At 39.8% G+C, this 19,318-nt stretch overlaps 1 protein-coding gene across 2 annotated transcripts in view; it reads right to left on the reverse strand.

The window, feature by feature from the left end:
• The window catches only part of RFC1 (replication factor C subunit 1), a 38,065-nt gene extending 19,515 nt beyond the window's left edge, over positions 1–18,550 (reverse strand). Inside the window, exons 1-6 of one of the 2 annotated variants that reach the window (XM_060777818.2) lie at positions 18,407–18,550; positions 12,128–12,256; positions 9,081–9,156; positions 7,631–7,747; positions 1,568–1,797; positions 1,034–1,114 (exon numbers count right to left, since the gene is read on the reverse strand). In XM_060777818.2, coding sequence (XP_060633801.2) covers positions 1,034–1,114; positions 1,568–1,797; positions 7,631–7,747; positions 9,081–9,156; positions 12,128–12,256; positions 18,407–18,409 — 636 coding nt within the window. In that variant the 5' untranslated portion in view covers positions 18,410–18,550. Of the gene's footprint in view, positions 1–1,015; positions 1,115–1,567; positions 1,798–7,630; positions 7,748–9,080; positions 9,157–12,127; positions 12,257–18,406 lie in introns of both variants that reach the window. The other variant, XM_060777817.2, reaches the window with a different exon arrangement.
• Between the last annotated feature and the right edge of the window lie 768 nt (positions 18,551–19,318).

Consider the following 19,318-nt stretch of genomic DNA (forward strand, 5'->3'; position numbering starts at 1 on the left):
AAATAGCAAAAACGAAAGCCACAAGTTCCTGAACTGAAAATCCATCAATTTTAGATTGGATTTGAATTGGGATTGTGAAAGGGACTTTGCCATAGCCATTCCGAATTTTATCCCAACAGTTCCTATTTAACAAGCTGGATTTGCTACTTTAAGTGCCTTTCTTTCTTGGTACAAACACATGCATGGGCCTGTTTGCAATTATTTAGGTAGGTGGCATCCAACTTTTGGCCCTCTTGTGTTTTGGGACTCCAATTCCCAGAAGCCCTGGCCAGCTTGTCCAATGGTCAGGAATTATGGGACCTGAAATGCAAAACACCTGGAAAACCAAAAGACTGACTTAAGTGAATACAATAAGAAGAAAAATGAGGGGTTATCCTTCGTTTTTCCTTTAATACAATTCAACACTTACTGAGACTAGTGTCCTGTTTTTATCAAATATTGGTTTTTAGAGGAAAGCAAATTTATTCTTGCCAAGAGGTTTATTGATAAGAATTGTATTGTACACATTAAACAAATCCAATTTTGGTGCAAGAATGAGATCAAAACCTGCCTCAACCCATGATTCAGACAGATAACTTCATAAGCAGAAAAATGCCACAGGGTCTGTTTTATTATTATCAGCCACAGAAGGATATTCAGACCAATGAACAGCATAAATCTTTCTTGTTTTCAGTGTGAAGTTGAATTCAGACAGATCCAACAATAAAACGGTAAGTCAAGGAGGTTCCTTCTTTGGAGGCTTTTAAACAGAGGCTGCATGACCATCTGTTGGGGGTGCTTTGAAAGCAATTTTCCTGCTTCTTGTCAGGAGGTTGGACTATATGGCCAAGGTCTCTTCCAACTCAATGATTCTATGAATAACACAGAAAATGCTCTCATCTGTGGTTCCTTAATGTGTGTGTGCATACACAATGCATATACCCACACTGACACAAATTAACATTTCCAAATTAACGTTACAGATATAAATAATGTAAATTAATAAAGTATTTAAAAACCTTCCAAGGAAAGTCACCTGGTCAGGAGGTTTTACCTCTGTATTCTCTTCAAGCTGTAGTTGCTTGGCAATAGCTTCATCATCCAGTGTGAAATCCCTGCTTTGTGAAGTCTGGACCTTTAAAAAAACCCCAGAAACACACAGAATATCACTTTAAAAACACATTCAGAGAAGCACTACATAATTTTATTCAAAATGAGAAGAAAAATCAGAAAATCTCATCTGAAAGACTATGCATAAAACAAATCAATTTTCTTCTGCATTTGTGAAGAATGGAGAAAAATCAGTGTCTACTGATAAATGGTATTCATATCCATCGTACAGACACACTGATCCTGGAGCACCAGGATACATTTCAAACTATTTACTGTTACAATTACACCCAAATGCAGATATTCCAGTAAGCACGCCAGAACATGTTTATTATGTCAGAAAGTGCAGAACTGTTAGATTTGCATGTGAAAAATTACACAAAATTAGAAATGGATACATACAATCAATTATAATGAGATCCACAATTAATACTAGATCTTTTTCAAGTAGGGTAAGCTGCCTTCATGCACTACTCACGTCTTTTCGCTTGCTTGATACCAGCTTCTTATCTGATCGCTGTATGCTGCCAGTTCCAAAGTAATCAGTTACAGAAGTTGGTGTCAGTTTTACTGGAGATAAAGGTTTATTTTTTATTTTTGTTTTGGGATCTGTCTTTGATGTTCCTGTTGTTTCGAGTACACCAGTAGATGTCCCATTCTGCTTGGGTTTTTGGGAAGCCGCCTTATTTACAAAGTCATCATCTTCATCTATGTGAAAAGGAAGGACACAGTTAGTACCACATTTATACCACAGCACTAAAGAGAATATTTCTTGACAGAAATCTTCCCCAATTTAGAGTTCTGCAATATTTTTAAAAGAAGCAAACAGAAAAGAAGAGGAATTCTTCCTCACTACCAACCTTATTTGTCGTGTCAGGACAACCAGTCAAATTATATTACATTTCTAACAGAACAAACATTTCTAACAGAACAAAGCAAACAAACAGACCAACCATTCCCATAGGTAATGATTTTAGAAGATGCCCAAGCAAAACAGGAAGCAGGGACAAGATAATTCCCTGTAGTAATTTGATCCTTAAAGATAGTCCTTACCAACAACATCAATACCTGTAATCAGACCTGTGTGTAACTTTTATGAAATACCATGAAGGGAGTCACAGGAGGCAATTTTATAATAGAAGGCTCAAGGATGAATAAAGAGAAACAGAGAGGAGATACAAACTTGTATTGAGGAATTATTAAAAGAGCATAAAAAAGAGGGGAGCAAGGAAACATGGGCAGAATTATACCAATGAAGATCAGAACCAGTATCTTTAAAAATAGGTAAGCATTTTGACTTAGCATGTTTTAATATGTCTTAAAATTAATTTAGCAACAAAATTACTGTCCAATTCTCTTAAAAGAAATTTGTTAAAAATGAATGTAAATATAGGTTGCCATGAGTTTTCCAGGCTGAATGGCCATATTCCAGAAGCATTCTCTCCTGAGCAACCCAGTGATTCCGGCCATGAAAGCCTTTAACAAAGGAAATATACATTATTATTTATAGCCTTTTTTATCTGAAGCAAAAATCTGAACTGTTATGTTTTTATTACAGTTCAAGAATTTGATGTTTTATTTGATCTAGTGAAGAAGATTGTCAAGAAACTAAGCTAATGTACTCCACCAAAGTTAATCACATTTTATTCTTCTTCTAGACCAATGGTTCTCAACCTGGGGTCCCCAGATGTTTTTGGCCTTCAACTCCCAGAAATCCTAACAGCTAGTAAACTGGCTGGGATTTCTGGGAGTTGTAGGCCAAAAACATCTGGGGACCTCAGGTTGAGAACCACTGTTTTAGATTGAAAAAATGTAACATACATGTCCTCAAATCCCAGTAATCACAACCTGAGCTAAGACCCTCTACCAACCTTATTCTATAACCCTATGAACACCAACTACCTGTTTCTGAATAATGTTCTCTTAGTAACTGTTTCAAGACCAGCAAACCAATCTTTCTGGGATAAAGAACAAGTGCTTCCTCTGATTCTTCTGTTATTTAAAATAGCTTATTTAGCACTAAACAAGTTGAAAAATAAGCCCATGCTGAAAGATTTAGACAGAGCTAGCACCGAGGTGGATCAAAAATGCTTCCATAAATTCTTCAACATGTCAATTCCGCAAATCCCAGCATCCGTGGTTTTCCTTATCACTTTCCAATATATCATATACCAAATATTTCTTCCCATGTCTTCATATACTTAATTATTTACTTATCACAAATTAGCCTGGGTGAGATACCCAATTTTATTTTCATTTTGAAAAGCTTTTTCTAAAGAATGGCAAGATATTACTTACTTAAGTAAGTAAGTACATTATCATTATTATTATTATTAATAATAATAATCTTTATATTATTAGCTAGAATAATATTATTAGCTCACATACCACTGAGTTAAACAGTATATTACTCCTTTATGAAAACTTTAGATAAAAATATAAGGTTGTGTTTTTTTAATCATTTGGCTCCTGAAGGGTAAGAAAATATGAAAGTACAAGAAACACAGGGAAGTTTTAATGTAGGGATATGTTTTGAACTTTCCAAACAAATGAAACACACATGAATAAGAACTGCCAGAAACATGGTGAATTCCAAGAATAAAAACTATTGATTAAAAATCCTGTATGAAATCTATCAAGGTTTGATGCAACATTAACAAGTCATCTCTACAAACAACCACTAAGGATCTATATGTCACTGAAAATGAAATGAAAGTGTGACTGAATTGGCTCAAGCATCTGGATGTCCCCAAACACACTGGGCTAATTTACCCAAGACAGGATGGGAATGGAAATATTTATAAAACCACTCTGCCTTTCCTTATAACCTGTGAGCTAAACACTGTGTTCTGCTTTTGACAATCAATCTTCCAAAGGAAAAGGAATCTGGTTTAACCAAACATGGTAATGATGAAAATTGTTTCAGGGAGATTAAAATGATAAACCTAATGACCTGTGCAGTACTTCCTCTATAAAGAGCCTGAGCAATTTTCACATGATTAGCATTCTCTTTTGAATCTGATCCCTGACGAACTGAAATACTGCAGAGAAAATAAAGAGGTGTGGACAAAAGAAGAACATGTTAGTACTATTCCTTGTAACAAAGTGATCCAGCAGCTTTGGCAGCTGGCACAGAGAAGATATTTATCAAGAGGGAAGTCCCTCCCTTATTGCAGTATGTCAAAAGGAGAGGACTCAAGAGTGACTGACAGTTAAAAAGGGACAGAGAAGGATTCAGGCTAAGTTTACTTTTCAAGCACAATGTACTACAATTGAACAGGAATTGGGAATGTTTGGCCTTCTGAGTGTTTTGGGATACAACTCCCACAAATAGAATCCAAGCCATTTCTTTTTGTAACACAAGGGATTCAACAGGCAAAAGCTAAATCAAGTTCACCTCTTTTGACCTTCTGAAAAAGCATTGTTTTGCAAATGTGTTAGCTTCAGAAAAATCAAAATATCTCACATATTCTAAAAGTGGTCCATAATCCCATTGCAATGATACAGATAGTGCCATCTACATTGAGTGTTTTCTTTCCCTCTTTATCACAATCTGATTTTATGGACACTGGGGTTATATGCTGAATCAATCCAAAGTTACCATTCCGATGGTATTAAACCAGTGACGGGGATCACTTGTTCACAAAGGACCACATTTCAGAGAGGAATTGAGAACATGCTTCATCTTGCCTCAAAAGTTTCCCCAAATCTTCACCCTCTTGTCGTACACTTTATCAATTGCTTCACCAACTGGAAAGGAAAGCTAAGGGTAAAGCAATACCCGATTTCCCATCTAAAATCTGAAACAGTAGGATTTTTCATTCCACCTGTAGGAATCTTGCTGCTAGTTTTAAAATAGAGGAAGTAGGATCTCTTTTTCTGCTCCTCTTGTGATCCTCAATCTGTGAATAACAGTAACAGCAAGAAAGGCATGTGCTCGCTATCTCTCATTTGACCTTGGGAGACAGCAAAAACATTCTCCATAGAGAGAGGCAGTCACTTTTAGGGAGGGAATTCAAAGCAAGGAATGGCTAGATCAGAGATCCCCAAACTAAGGCCCACAAGCCAGATGTGGCCCTCCAAAGTCATTTACCCAGCCCCATACTAAATTTCACACTTAGGGTCATCATAAATCTGAAACAACTTGAAGCCACACATCAGAAATCCTAATTAACTTGATTATCTCATCAGCCAAAAGTAGGCTCACACTTCCCATTGAAATACTGGCACGTTATGTTAGTGTAAATTATTATTCATTTTAAATATTGTATTGTTTTTCTTTTTTTCTTTTGAACTACAAATAAGGTATGTGCAGTGTGTATTGAAATTTATTCATGCTTTTTTAAAACTTTTTTTTTCAAACTAGTCCAGCCCCCCAATAGTCTGGGGGACCGTGAACTGGCCCTCTGCTTAAAAAGCTTGAGGATCCTTGGGTTAGATGATATATGAAAATGGCAAGTGTTCTGACCCAGTGATGTTATCTACTCCTCTAATTTAGCCTCTACTTTAATCCAATTCGCCTTTAACACAGCCACCACTGTCCTTAATCCAAGAATAATTGGTCTTTGTCTCAGATCTGCTCAGCTATGAAGCAGGCAAAACAGCATGGCAGGCAGCAGACAAATCAATTCCACCTAAGAAAGATATATTTTTAATCTACATCCAAGCCGAGATATCTCTTGATTTTTATGAGACACGAAACTGAAACTACAGCCAACTGTCCATCAAAATGCTACATAGAGTTGGAGAATATCAGCTATGGGCAGGCAATCAGCATATATATCAAATGAAGCTGTTAACTTGCAAGCACTAGATAAGACTAACCTTGATTTGCAGTTCAGGTCCAATTAACCTTGACCAATGTTTCTGGTATTACACATATGGAAAACATTGTCTGACCTGCCTACTGTTACATAATACAGAACACCTTGGATTGCCTTTCCTTTGGGCACATCTCCAAAACTATTTACATATGAAAAGACCACAGCAAATACGTAACAAGAAAGATAGAAAATCAAAGTTAAAAAAAAAGGGAAGTTGGCATTTTTTAAAGACAAAAAGCAGTTCTGTTAAACCCTTGTGTGGGCCAGAGTGCTGACTGAAAGGTGGGTGGTTTGAATCTAGGGAGCTGGGTGAGCTCCCATCTGTCAGCTCCAGCTTCTCATGCGGAGACATGAGAGAAGCCTCCCATAGGATGGTAGAACATCCGGGCGTCTCCTGGGCAATGTCCTTGCAGATGACCAATTCTCTCACACAAGAAGCAACTTGCAATTTGTTAAGTTATACCACACACACAAAATCACTCTGATTCTTTCTGTTTCTGTCCTTGGTGTGACATCATTCATTTGCAGAATAGCATGTCTGACTCAGTCCTCAAGATATTTTAAGATTTCTGAGTATTTTTTTAAAAAAATTGTCTGACAATTACATAGAGAAATTAGCATAAATAAATAAGGCACTATTACTAGAGGCAGAGGAAGTTATGCAAAAAGATTCCAAGGGCTAAAGGTTTTTGCAGTTCCTTGACAGGTTGTATTTATATGCCTTTACTTTATAAACTGGTTTGTCAAGGAAGTGTAAAAGTTTAAACCTAAACAAAAGCCATTAAACACATAAAAACACGTACAGTACAAAGATAAAATCCTGGAATCTTGGCAGTTTGATCTAGAAATCCATTTCAGCAAGCAGATCTCTGAGATCATAAATCACACTGGCAGCTACAGTTCAACTTTTTGCAGTATTGTGACCCAACTGTATCAGATAGCAATTTAAGAGTAAAACTCTAGTTGTCTCAGGTGGACTTGTTCCCAGTCAAACATGTGAAGAGCTGCTGCAGAGGCAATCCAAAAATAAACTGACAACTAAATTATGATCTTATCCTTGTACTTTAACTCAGAGAGTAGCTTATTTGCTTGGAAATTTTGGTCACAGATGGTGACCAAAACATATTATGTCCCAAAAATGTTCAGTCCAGTTTCATCCCAAAACATCCTTGTCTGATCCAGATGCTAGGTTTAGCTTTACATATAACAATGGCTTTCAATGATCATCCCTTCCCTTGGAGAAATACACATCCCATTTGTTTAAAATTCAAGCAAATCAACTCTGCCATCAACTAGTTTCATTCATATAAACACAGAAAATTATTCTAGTAAATAGTATCTACCAATTCAACCTAGAAGATGGCACTGCTGTGCATCCATCCAGAAAGGCAACAAACTAGTAAGTGTACAACATTATTTAAAGGCAATAAGTTCTTGCTTTGACATAGTGCAATGGTTTTTAGAACTCAAAATACCTTCTTTTTTGGTGATTTAAAAATAGCTTTAAGAAATCGCCAAAGTCAGTATCAACATATAAGACTTAGAAGAAATAAAGCAAGTTAAGATCATAAATAAACAAAACAGCCTATAGACCCACTTCTAATTCGTGTCCTTTCTTTTGTCTTAAAGGATGCACCCATTTTTAAAAAAATAAAAAAGCATCATGATTATCAAGCACAGTGCATACACATAAGAGGCTTTAATGCAAGGCCCTTTACCTGTCTCTGAAACATAAACAACTGGATCTTTCTTTAGAATCTTGTCAGATTTTGAAGACTGATTTCTGTCTGGTATATTCTTAGGTCTTTTTGCCAATTGTACTTCCTCTTCAGAATCTACAATTAAGCAAAGCAACATCAGTTAGCTCTTCCACATCGATACAGAATACTGTAGGACTGTCAGCTGGCCCTCTTGATTCTTTATTTTTTACTGTCTACCATGATTTGTGAGGCCTGATAAGTAGAAAGGGTCTATTAATATTTTAAGATAAAAAGTAAGTGGGTGATTTCAAACATAGTATTAATCTGCCTCCAAAAAAGGAACAAACTGTTTGTTCCACTCACCCACAGAACTGTATTCTTCCACAAAAAGAAAAGGTTATAAAAGCAAGACTGTATCTGGTAATACAAAACTTGAATTACTGATGAGTGGGTACAGAGTTTTGGAAGAGGCACAGTAGTTTCACCGGGGTTGTGTAGACAGAACACCACCACCCCAGGGCTGTCTAATATTGACATACAACAATAATCAATTCCAAAAATCATTTTGCAGAGCATGATGGGATTTAAAACATTCCAGCTCCCTCAAAATAATATTCATGTACGGAGACTAAAGTTTCACTCAAGCTTAGATATCCTATGCATTTTGTGAAAGAAATGTGGGTATTCAAACAATAATGATACAGGCAAGAACAACAGAACAGCAGTAGTTCATGGTAGTTTTTGCATTCAGGGATCTCTGATTAGAATCCTAGCATTACCAATTAAAACCTCACCTGACTGAGAACCTTTAAAATCACTGTCAGTTAAAATAGATTAATAGTTAGGAAAAAATAATAGTCTAACACAGGGGTCCTCAAACTAAGGCCTGAGAGCCAGATACGGCCCTCCAAGGTCATTTAACCAGCCCTTGCTCAAGGTCAATCTAAGTCTGAAACGACTTGAAAGCACACAACAGCAACAGCAACAATAATAATCCTATCTCATCAGCCAAAAGCAGGCCCACACTTCCTATTTAAATACTAATACATTTATATTTGTTAAAATTATTCTTCATTTTAATTATTGTATTGTTTTAAAGTGGTTTTTGCAATACAAATAAGATATGTGCAGTGTGCATAGGAATTTATTAATTTTTTTTCAAATTATAATCCAGCCTTCCAACAGTTTGAGGAACTGTGACCTGGCCCTCTGTTTAAAAAGTTTGAGGACCCCTGGTCTAACAGAACTAAGTTGAAATGTAGAGGTGCAAGCATAAACCAATTAAACACATGCTACAGTCCAGCAGAAGTCATCATCCAAGAGCATTAAGTGGTAATGGAACTGTAAAGACATCTATCATTGAAAAACTTCTGCAAATTTGGTTGGTTTTTCTCCATATTAAAACTCTAGCAGATAAGTATTATATCACAGTTGAAAACAGCATTCTAACAAAAGCCATAAATGTTACCTGAATCATAGATGATCCTCTTTTTCTTGTTCACCTGTTTTTGTTTGAATTCATCTTCAAGGTTTGAACTCTTTTTCTAGTTGTGATGAAATAAAACAATTCTATCAATATTAAATCTTGTTAACCTAATATTACCTTAAAAATGCAAACCAATCAATGTTCTCTTATTAGATCACTACACACAGTGATAAATAAGAGACCTCAAAGAGAAAAAAAAGTTCATAAATGGATGAGCATTTCTCCTTCCATGAGTATTTAACTCTCAAAACACATGTACTAGACTTAATCAAAATATAACAAATCAACCATCTTTTGGTTAATTAGAAGTGGGTAAATACATAGTTTATAAAATAGTCTGAGCTGCTTGTGGTTTAACATGGAACTACTATGTGATGTGCCAATACTTATATAACATTGGTCTGTATGAAAAGACAGTTGAGAATCCCCCTTTCGAAAATGCTGACTCGGAATACATCATCAGCATCATCTATTTATGAAGCACCATAACTTTACATGGTGCTTTACAAATAAAAGATCAACCAAAACCCTGATAATGTAACTAAGACATGACACAAAAGGAAAAGAGAACGGCAGTATGATGGTGGTGGTGGTGGGATTTAATTCTGCGTATTCGTCTTTGCCCCTATATGGCCAGGGAAATAGCAATCTGAATGGAGGGAATTTAAAGCTAGTCCTATCTTTTCAGCAGCACCAAGGTCAGCCATTTGTCAAGGATCCTGGGGGAAAAAACTCAGGAGCTTCCATTTCCAACAATGGAGAAGAACTTAAAGGTACTGTAGTTATTGCCAAGCCCTGTCCCAGTGCTACAGAAAGTAGAAAGGACTAAATTAAATCCCTGGCGCCACTCATTATACAGGGTGAGGCATAAAGATCTCCCATATTTCGAGGGGGCACTGTGTAGGCCAGGGGTCCCTAAACTACGGCCCACAGGCTGTATGCGGCCCGCCGAGGGCATTTCTCCGGCCCGCGCAGCATGGCCTGGCTTGGCCACGCCCACCCAGCGCCGCTCCGCCAATAGCGGCCAGGAACCCTCTGCCTCCCAGGTGAGAAGCCTCCCAGGTGGGTCCTTGGAGACCAGAGCGGCCGGAGCAGAGGGTTCCCGGCTGCTATTGGCGGAGCGGCGCCGGGTGGGCGTGGCCAGGGAACGCCGGCGTTACCTGGCCACGCCCACCGGCGCCGCTCCGCCAATAGCAGCCGGGAACCCTCTGCTCCGGCCACTCTGGTCTCCAAGGACCCACCTGGGAGGCTTCTCACCTGGGAGGCAAGTTTGATCCCGATCCATCATTGTTTGAGTCCACAATGATCTCTGAATGTAGGTGAACTACAACTCCAAAACCAAAGAACACTGCCCACCAAACCTTTCCAGTATTTCCAGTATTTTCAGTTGGTCATGGGAGAACTATGTGCCAAGTTTGGTTCAATTCCATGGTTGGTGGGGTTCAGATTGCTCTTTGATTGTAGATGAACTATAAATCCCAGCAACTACAACTCCCAAATGACAAAATCCATTTTTTGAATGAAGAACATACATTGGGTTGTTAGGTGTCTTGTGTCCAAAATTGGTGTCAATTCGTCCAGTGGTTTTTGAGTTCTGTTAATCCCACAAACGAACATTACATTTTTATTTATATAGAAATGTGTGTTTTTGTTTTTTGTTTTTTTTGGGGGGGGGGGGTTGCACTGCAAATAATATATGTGCAGAGTGCATAGGAATCCATTCATGTTTTTTTCAAAATATAATCCGGCCCTCCAACAGTTTGCGGGACTGTGATCCGGCCCTCTGTTCAAAAAGTTTGGGGACCCCTGGTGTAGGCTTTGGTGAAGAGAGGTGGGTCAGGTCTAATTTGGTAGATTAGGCTCTGCTGATTTCAGTACCCATCATAAATTAGACTAGTGAATATTGAGGGTTTGTTGTTCAAGCATATTAAGGACCATTATGTGATAAAAACTCAGAAAGCATTCTATACACGCTTCACACTCGGTCAAAATGCATCTGTACCAGATCGAACAACAATTTTGCTATGGGTTTTTAATCTTCAGGCAACTAAATCTACCCTGAAAAGAAAATCACCTGGCAGACCATGCCGATTTAAAACTGCATCCTTACAAAATTATTTCTATGGTAAGATTTTAAAAACCATTAAAACAAAACTGTTTTATGTACTTTTCAGAAATATATAAATTTTTCTTCTAGGTAACTTTGTTCAGATTTATACCCCTTCAAAATACGAGATATTTTTATGTCCCAACCTGTATATATATTTTTAGATATCAGATCTAGAAAATCTCCATCTATTTGGTCTCTGTGTATAATCTCAATGCAGAGTTCCAAATTGTACAAGGAACCTACAATTACATTATCATGAAACATGTGCAAACAAAACACATGAAATAGGGTATCTGAAGAGAACACTAAGAAGGTGGTGGTGTGTATCTCCAGCCATTATTGCAGGCACTCTAAGTATCACCACAGTGGAACCACCAAAATACCAAATAACACATGCCCGGTTTCCTAATAGAACCCAATTACTGCGGTGGTAAAATTGTAGCAGTACTTTTTTTAGCAGTAGCACAAGTTAGAGGGTCAAGACCTCAGGCCACTTCTACACTGCCATATAAAATCCAGATTATCTCCTTTGAACTGGATTATATGGCAACGTAGACTCATATAAACTGCTCTGAGTCCCCTCTGGGAGATTGGGCAGGATACAAATCTGGATTATATGGCAGTGTTGAAGAGAATTATGGGCATCCAACCCTGGGATGCTGCCTACCTTGTACTATATTCAAGAGAAAAGGGAAATAAACACAGATTGGAAAGCAAATAATTTAAATTGGTGTAACACAAAAACTTTGTATTAAAAGATCCCCTAATAGGCCACACTGCGCTTGAAGCATAGGTCTTGGAATCATGGAATAATTCCTCAATAGTATAATTCTAGCAGCTATTGCAAATGCCAAGGAAACTTAAATCAGAAGCACTAACAAAACTCTAGAAAGCATGTATCTAGAGAGTGTACACCAACCTTAATGTCCTTCAATTTTGATATTGCATCTGAGCTACCCTCTTTATTTTTGGGTTTCTCATTTTTCTTGGCAGCGTTGTCTTCATGTTTCTTTCCAGGAATTAAAACTCCAAAGAATTTTCGGATATCCTGACAAAACAAAACAGTAAGAAAAACAATTCAGAGTTTTATGATCTTTCATCTTACAGTGCAACAGGACAAAAATCTTGATAACTATCTTTTATTTTAAAAGTAGATTTATTTTAAAAACTGAAACAGTAAGGAACTTCTGATAAGCTTTGATTTCTGAAATCAGTTCATAACTAACATTAGCTGAGAAAACCACAACTTGCTAACTTCCTTTGAGTATTTTAAATATGATGATCTCAATGAATGCTCATACATTCAAGCTTTCTTGAATTAAATGAGCAATCACAGCTGTTACCCCAAACGGTCCGGGTGCACATTCATGGCAGACCCATCCCCTGGGAGGATGGAAAAGATCAATTATCGCAGCCACACACCCCTCCCCGCAAGCTTTGATTGCTGCGAGCAAGTGCAGGTACCAGACCAAGGACAGAGCAACAGGGGTGGGCTGCCAACCGCCCTCCAAAGCTCATTCACTAGTTGGCAAGGAAAAGCACAGTTGTCCCCTCACCTCAAAGATATGGGGAGGGTAGACCAATGCCAACTCCCTCCCAAAACCCATGCAGAAGACGAGTGCACATTCACACAAAGGTCCTGGACCTTGGGAGGTGATTGGCAGCAGCCATTGTAATTGCTCCCCCCTCCCCGCCCCTCCTGAAGTCCAAGGCAACCACTTGACTACATATGGCAGCCTCAGGAGTGGAGGCAGTAACGTTGGAGGGCTCTTGGCAAACCCATATATGCCAGTCCCACAAGTGTGTGTGTGTGTGTGTGTGTGTGGTGGGGGGGGGGGGGCGGCTGTAATATGTTCAAAACTAGGATGTAATTATTCTATATGATTGACCAGAGTTAGTCCCAAGATCCTAGGCCATCAGATATATCATAAAATACTACCCTAGCAAAACTATTACATGTGTCCTTCCATTCTCCAAAATGACCTTTCACACATCTACAGCCCACCCACCACATGTATTTACTTGACTGCTGGAGTCATAATCTCCACCAGATTTACAAGCACCAACAACTCATCTGTGTCCTTGTCGTATCCTTCTGAACTTAGGTTGATATCAGGTAATTACTACTAATTGGTGATTACAAAAATGCTGTCAGAAGAAGTAGAAGAGAAGTAGGTGTGGCCTATGATTATAAATGCCCATGAGCAAACTCTTTTCCTCTAAGAATTCCCATAGCATGAAAAAAGATCTACTTAGTATTTCTAAAATGGTTTCTAAATGTCAGCTGGAATAAATTATTTTAAACCATTTCAAAACTTGGTGGTAGATTATAGAAAATGTAGAACCTTTTTTTAAAAAAAGTGTTAATTTTCTTTCTCTTTCCATGTTTTTCTGGAAACAGAATTCTGATATCTGCATTTGCAATTTAAAACAAACCACTATTGGATTTTCTGTTTTGCATGAATTGCTTAACAAATGTAGCATGTGATGATCTGTATCTTAAAACAAAAAAGCATGACTCAAAAGTTTAAATAATGAACATTTGGGCTTTAATTAGCAAAAATGTGTTCAATTATAGCATGTACAGCAATAAAATCTCAAACATGACCGTTAATGCTGCATGCAAACTGCAGTAAGGCCAATTCATTATGAGATGACAGAGGCAAATTCCAATTAAGCAACAATCCAGATCACGTGGTAGGGGTTGATAGCATTATTGATTTAGAGAGGGTAGGAATTTTGTGGCACTCTAAAAGTTGATTTGAAACTCTTAGCAGCTGTACTCAGCATAACCAATGGCAAAGAACTTAGAGTTACAGTCCAATACCAAGTAGTCTGAGAAGCACTGAGCTAAAACTACACATTTGCGAGGCTTGATTTGGATTAAGTTCAGATCTCGGAAGGCTTCCAAAGTCAGTGCAAGGAAGCAAAGCAAAGTAAAAAAGGCTCCCATTCCTCCATAAATTAATGGCCTCTTGCCATTAGAAGTGGTTTATAAATGTCATTTCCTAATTTGTTCTATCATCAAAACATGGGGAACGTTTATTAAACTGCAAACAACGTTGTCTTTGTGGGAAGGACATTATGCTATAGAGCAATAGTTTTTAATATCTCATAGAGTCTCAACCAATTCAACATAGTTTGTGCCACACAAAGTTTCTGGAGTAGAACAACTACTTTCAAAGTAAGGACTACACCATTAAACAGGAAATAACACTTTCAAATTAGGAACGTATTTTCTTTATTATTAAAAAAAGTTTATAAAAACTTTGAAAATTCCCCCAAATCCATGGATAAGTGAAACATGCTGAAATTTGGTTAGCTAGGAGTAGTAAATGTGTTCTACCATTGTAGCAAGTTTCAATCTGATGTGGCAGTTACAAGTATACTTATGGACAAAGTAGATCTTAGGCCCCATCTACAATGTTGTATGTTGGAGTTTGGAATAGCATTATATGGTTAGTGTAGAGCAGGCTCATATAATGTAGTTTAACTGCATTATTTATTTATTTTGTATCAAAAGCATTGCATAAATTAGTATAAAACCGATAAAAATAGAAGGAGCGCAGGTGGCTAAATATCTTTTGATCAAAAACAATTCTTCCTCTGTACATGAGGCAGGGCATAATGGACAAGCATACAGATGCGGAGTTGTCTGTTCGGCTCCACAGTCTCATAAGATGTGGGATTCTTTTATGTAGTGCCATTTTGCCAGGTTGTCTTTTGATCTGCCCACTCCACTTTTATGTCTGTTCAGGGACTTCCAAGTTGCCCATTCTTGGTTTGCCCCTGGATGAATTTTAACTGAATTGAACTGCATTGTCTGAATCCACCCTGACTAGTTTCAATGCATTATATGGCAGTGTAGATAGAGCCAAACATACAGGCAGTCACAGAGTTACAAATATCCAACTTACAAACAACTCCTAGTTAAGAACATGACTGAGGCAACAGGAAGTGAGAAAAATCTAGCCCTCAGAAGAAAAATTCACTCCTGAAAGTTATCATGGGGAAAAGGTGTCTCCACTGAAGCTTTCTCACCACTCCTTTTTTCCACAGCATGCCAAATATTTCAAAATCCAATTCTGACAGGGATGGAAAGTGAGTTTAAATGTTCGAACGGAGGCACAGACAGCAAAGGGAGTGTTCACCTTTCCCTATGTTATCCAATGCTAAAAGTATACATTTTTGCCTTTAAAATGTATCTGTTCCAACTTACAAACACAGTCAATGTAGGAACAAACCTATAGAACCTATCTTGTTTGTAACTTGGGGACTGTCTGTATAGGGACACCTGGAACATCTTTAGACCATCTGACACACCCACACATTTTTAAATCTGTGCCTTGTCAACCTATAGCAACCACATGCATTTCATGGAGTTTTCTTAGGCAAGGAATGCTCAAGAGATGGCTTACCATGTATACACCAATATTATTTTAAGCATATGCATAAAACACATAGTATGCAAACATGAATACTATATGGACATTTGCTGTGACTCCTTGTTGAGCCTATATTTGGATTTTCTATTCAGTAGAGCAGATGGAAACCGCATGGCTCCCCAAGTGGCACTGAATAGCAACTCCCATGCACTCTACCCCAGAGAATCAATGGAAAAAAAATTCTAGTAGAGGCAGTCCAACAACATCAGAAAGGCCCTAAAATCCCACCCCACACCCCTTTGAAACACTTCCAAGCCTGGCATTGAATAGTGTTTCATGAATACATAGCAACAGTTTGCTTCGCCATAAACCAACTTTCAAACTCAGTCTGGTGGCAAACTTTGGCCTCTCCAGGTTTCTAGCCACAATTCCCACAACACAGCCAAACAACAAAAAGTACTTGATGGCTTGGTTTTTAGGCCTGTTCCTGGGGTTATTCGGGGCACCGATTCAGAAAATTGCATGGGATAGATTGCATTAGCTCTAGTTTCTTCAGGCCCTTCCATGGAGATGAATAAAACCCCACATTTTCTGCTTTGAACTGGAATATATGACAGAGTGGTGTCAGATCCCTTCTACTAAGCCATATAGCCAAGAATACCATGGCAGAAAATCTCACAATATCTGCTTTGAACAGGTTTATCTGAGTCCACACTGCCATATATTCCAGCTCAGAGCAAATAATGTGGGATTTTATTCAGCTGAGTGGAAAGACCCTCAGATAACCCAGTTCAAAGCAGATATTGTGAGGGCCCTTCCACACAGCCCTCTATCCCAGAATATATCAAAGCAGAAAATCCCACAGTATCTGCTTTGAACTGGGTTATTTGAGTCCACACTCAGATAATGTGGGATTTTCCGCTTTGATATTCTGGGATATAGGATTGTGTGGAAGGGCCCAGGGATTTTCTGCCTTGACATTCTGCGTTATATGGTTGTGTAGAAGGGCCCTTCGATATGGACATCATGCTTTTCCATGGGTGAGCAGATAATTACTGGTATATGTTCTGTATCTCAAAAACTAGAACAAATGGGAGGAAATAATAATAATAATAATAATAATAATAATAAACCTTTATTTGTACCCCGCTACCATCTCCCGGAGGACTCGGTGAAGCTTACAAGAGGCCGAGCCCAAATACAATAGTCAACAATAACAACAACAACATCAAAATAACTCAAAAAACAAAGCAATAACATTAACAACACACAATGACGCAATTAAAAACAATGGCGGGGCCAAATGTAATGATAAAGTTAAGAGTGCTGGGCGTGGCAGGCGGAGTGTTTGGAGGGGGTGGGCATGTAGATATCCTAGATCTCTGATAAAGTGCAATGGGACATAATGCTAGGAGTTTCCTTATTCTGGAAAGGCACACTGGAACAACCACGTCTTCAAGCTCCTCCTAAAGATTGCTAGCGATGGGGACTGCCTGATGTCTTTAGAGCCGCCGCAAACTAGCCTCCTGCGAGAGCAAACTGTGCCAGCAGGTCCGATGACGTTGAAGACTCCGCCTCTCTCTCCGCCTCTTTCTCCGTGCCAGCGTGGTTTTTCCTTTGCTAGGGCAGCGATGCCAGTGTACTCTCGCTGTTGAATTCTGCCAACAGCAAGAGTACGCTGGCATCGCTGCCCTAGTAAGAGCCGTAGCAAACTAGGATTTTGCGAGAGCAAACTAAGCCAGCAGAAGCGATGCTCCGCCTCTTTCCCTTTGCTAGGGCAGCGTTGCGAGCATACGCTCGTGCTGCAGCAAACTACAGGAAGCTTGAGCTCCGGCTTGCTCCGAAGCCCCGCCCTTCCCCCCCCCCCCGAGGCTGCTCTCTCTCTTGCTAGCGTGCCTGTTTTCCATTGCAGAGGGCAGGGATGCGAGCGTACGCTCACAGTTGAATTCTGCCAACTGCGAGAATACACTCGCATCGCTTCCCTAGCAAGGGAAAACAGGCACACTAGCAAGAGAGAGAGCAGCCTCGGGGGAAAAAAGGCGGGGCTTCGGAGCGAGCTCGAGCACAAGCTCGCTCTCGCTTCCAGTAGTTTGCTACGGCTCTAAAGGAAAAAACCATGTTGGCACGGAGAAAGAGGCGGAGAAAGAGGCGGAGAGAGAGGCGGAGTCTTCAACGTCATCGGACCTGCTGGCACAGTTTGCTCTCGCAGGAGGCTAGTTTGCGGCGGCTCTAAGGGAGAGAGTTCCAGAGTCAAGGGGCCACCACAGAGAAAGCCCTATCCCTCATCCCCACCAATCGCGCTTGCGATGCAGGTGGGACCGTGAGCAGGGCATTTTTGGATAGATGGTCAAATATACTCAGAAACTTGGGCTAACACTGGAGGCATCTGTGTAATCTCTTACCATTCAGGCCATGCTTTGTTGGGGATGATGGAAATCAGAGCTATAGATCTTTTCCCCAGGTAACAATTATTTCATTTGATCAAAATCAGGGCCAAAGTGGGCTATGGGAGAGTCAACTGCATGAGGTGGGGGAGAGAAACTTTGACCAATGCCAAGACTTTGGAAAGAGGAGGGTCAGTGGGGAAGAGTGGTTGTTTATGGTGAGCTGAAGGACAAGGCTCCTTATACACACTCAGTGTTTCCCTATATAACTAAAAATGTCTCTATTTCGCAGGGGGAAGGCTATGGAAGGCCTCTATTCCCTCCTTTCTCTCTCCCCTCCCCCCCCCCCCCTTATCTGGCGAGTTTCCCCTCAGAAGGAAAAGGAAAGGTTTAGCAGGTCCTGACTGAGGCTGGCGGGCACGCGCTCACCATCCTCGCGCCGTCCGCCTGCCTTCCTTCCCGCGGAGTGGCCGTTTATGCCAGCGCACGCCCCATCTTCTCCTCTCTCTCTCTCTCCTCTCCACTTCGCGCCAATAACAAACGCAGCAAACGAGGAAAGCGGTGCGCGCGCAGTGATGGCGTCACGGGCGGGAAATAAGGGGCGGAGTCGAGCCTTTCAAGAGGGGAGGGGTTGGCGCGCTTTCTTGTGAGCAAGGAAGGGAAGCAGACTACACTGACAAGAGATGTATTTGGGGTAATGCGTGAGGGTCAGGCCAGTGGTTCTCAACCTGTGGGTCCCCAGGTGTTTTGGCCTACAACTCCCAGAAGTCCCAGCCAGTTTACCAGCTGTTAGGATTTCTGGGAGTTGAAGGCCAAAACATCTGGGGACCCACAGGTTGAGAACCACTGGGTTAGGCACACTTGCAAACCTTCAGGTGTTTTGGACTCCCAGCTCCTACAATTCCTAACAGCCTACCAGCTGTTAGGAATGGTGGGAGTTGAAGTCCAAAAACATTTGGAGGAGCGGAGTTTGCCCATGATTGGTATAGCTACACCTATTGACATGGAGCAGAGAAATTCCAGCCATAAAATTATCTTCCTTATCTCTGAAAATATTTAACAGGATGTGAAATTGGCCAGGGGAACTCTCTGACACTGGTTTCAATTATTTTTAGAAAAGGAGAGATCAGACAAATTCAAGTCCAAGGCTTCATCAGAAATAATTTTCTAACCTAGGACTTTAAGATCATCCAGGGTGGCTCTGCTCTCAATCTCGCCTGTGTCATAAACACATTTGGTGGGGATGAGAGACAGGGCCTTCTCAGTGGTGGCCCCTCAGCTATGGAACATCAAGCAAAAAGTGGGTGCTAGAAACAATAAGCTGACTGGCACAACCTGGGG

This window comes from Anolis sagrei, chromosome 5 (assembly GCF_037176765.1).
Source record: "Anolis sagrei isolate rAnoSag1 chromosome 5, rAnoSag1.mat, whole genome shotgun sequence".
Lineage (NCBI taxonomy): Eukaryota > Metazoa > Chordata > Lepidosauria > Squamata > Dactyloidae > Anolis > Anolis sagrei.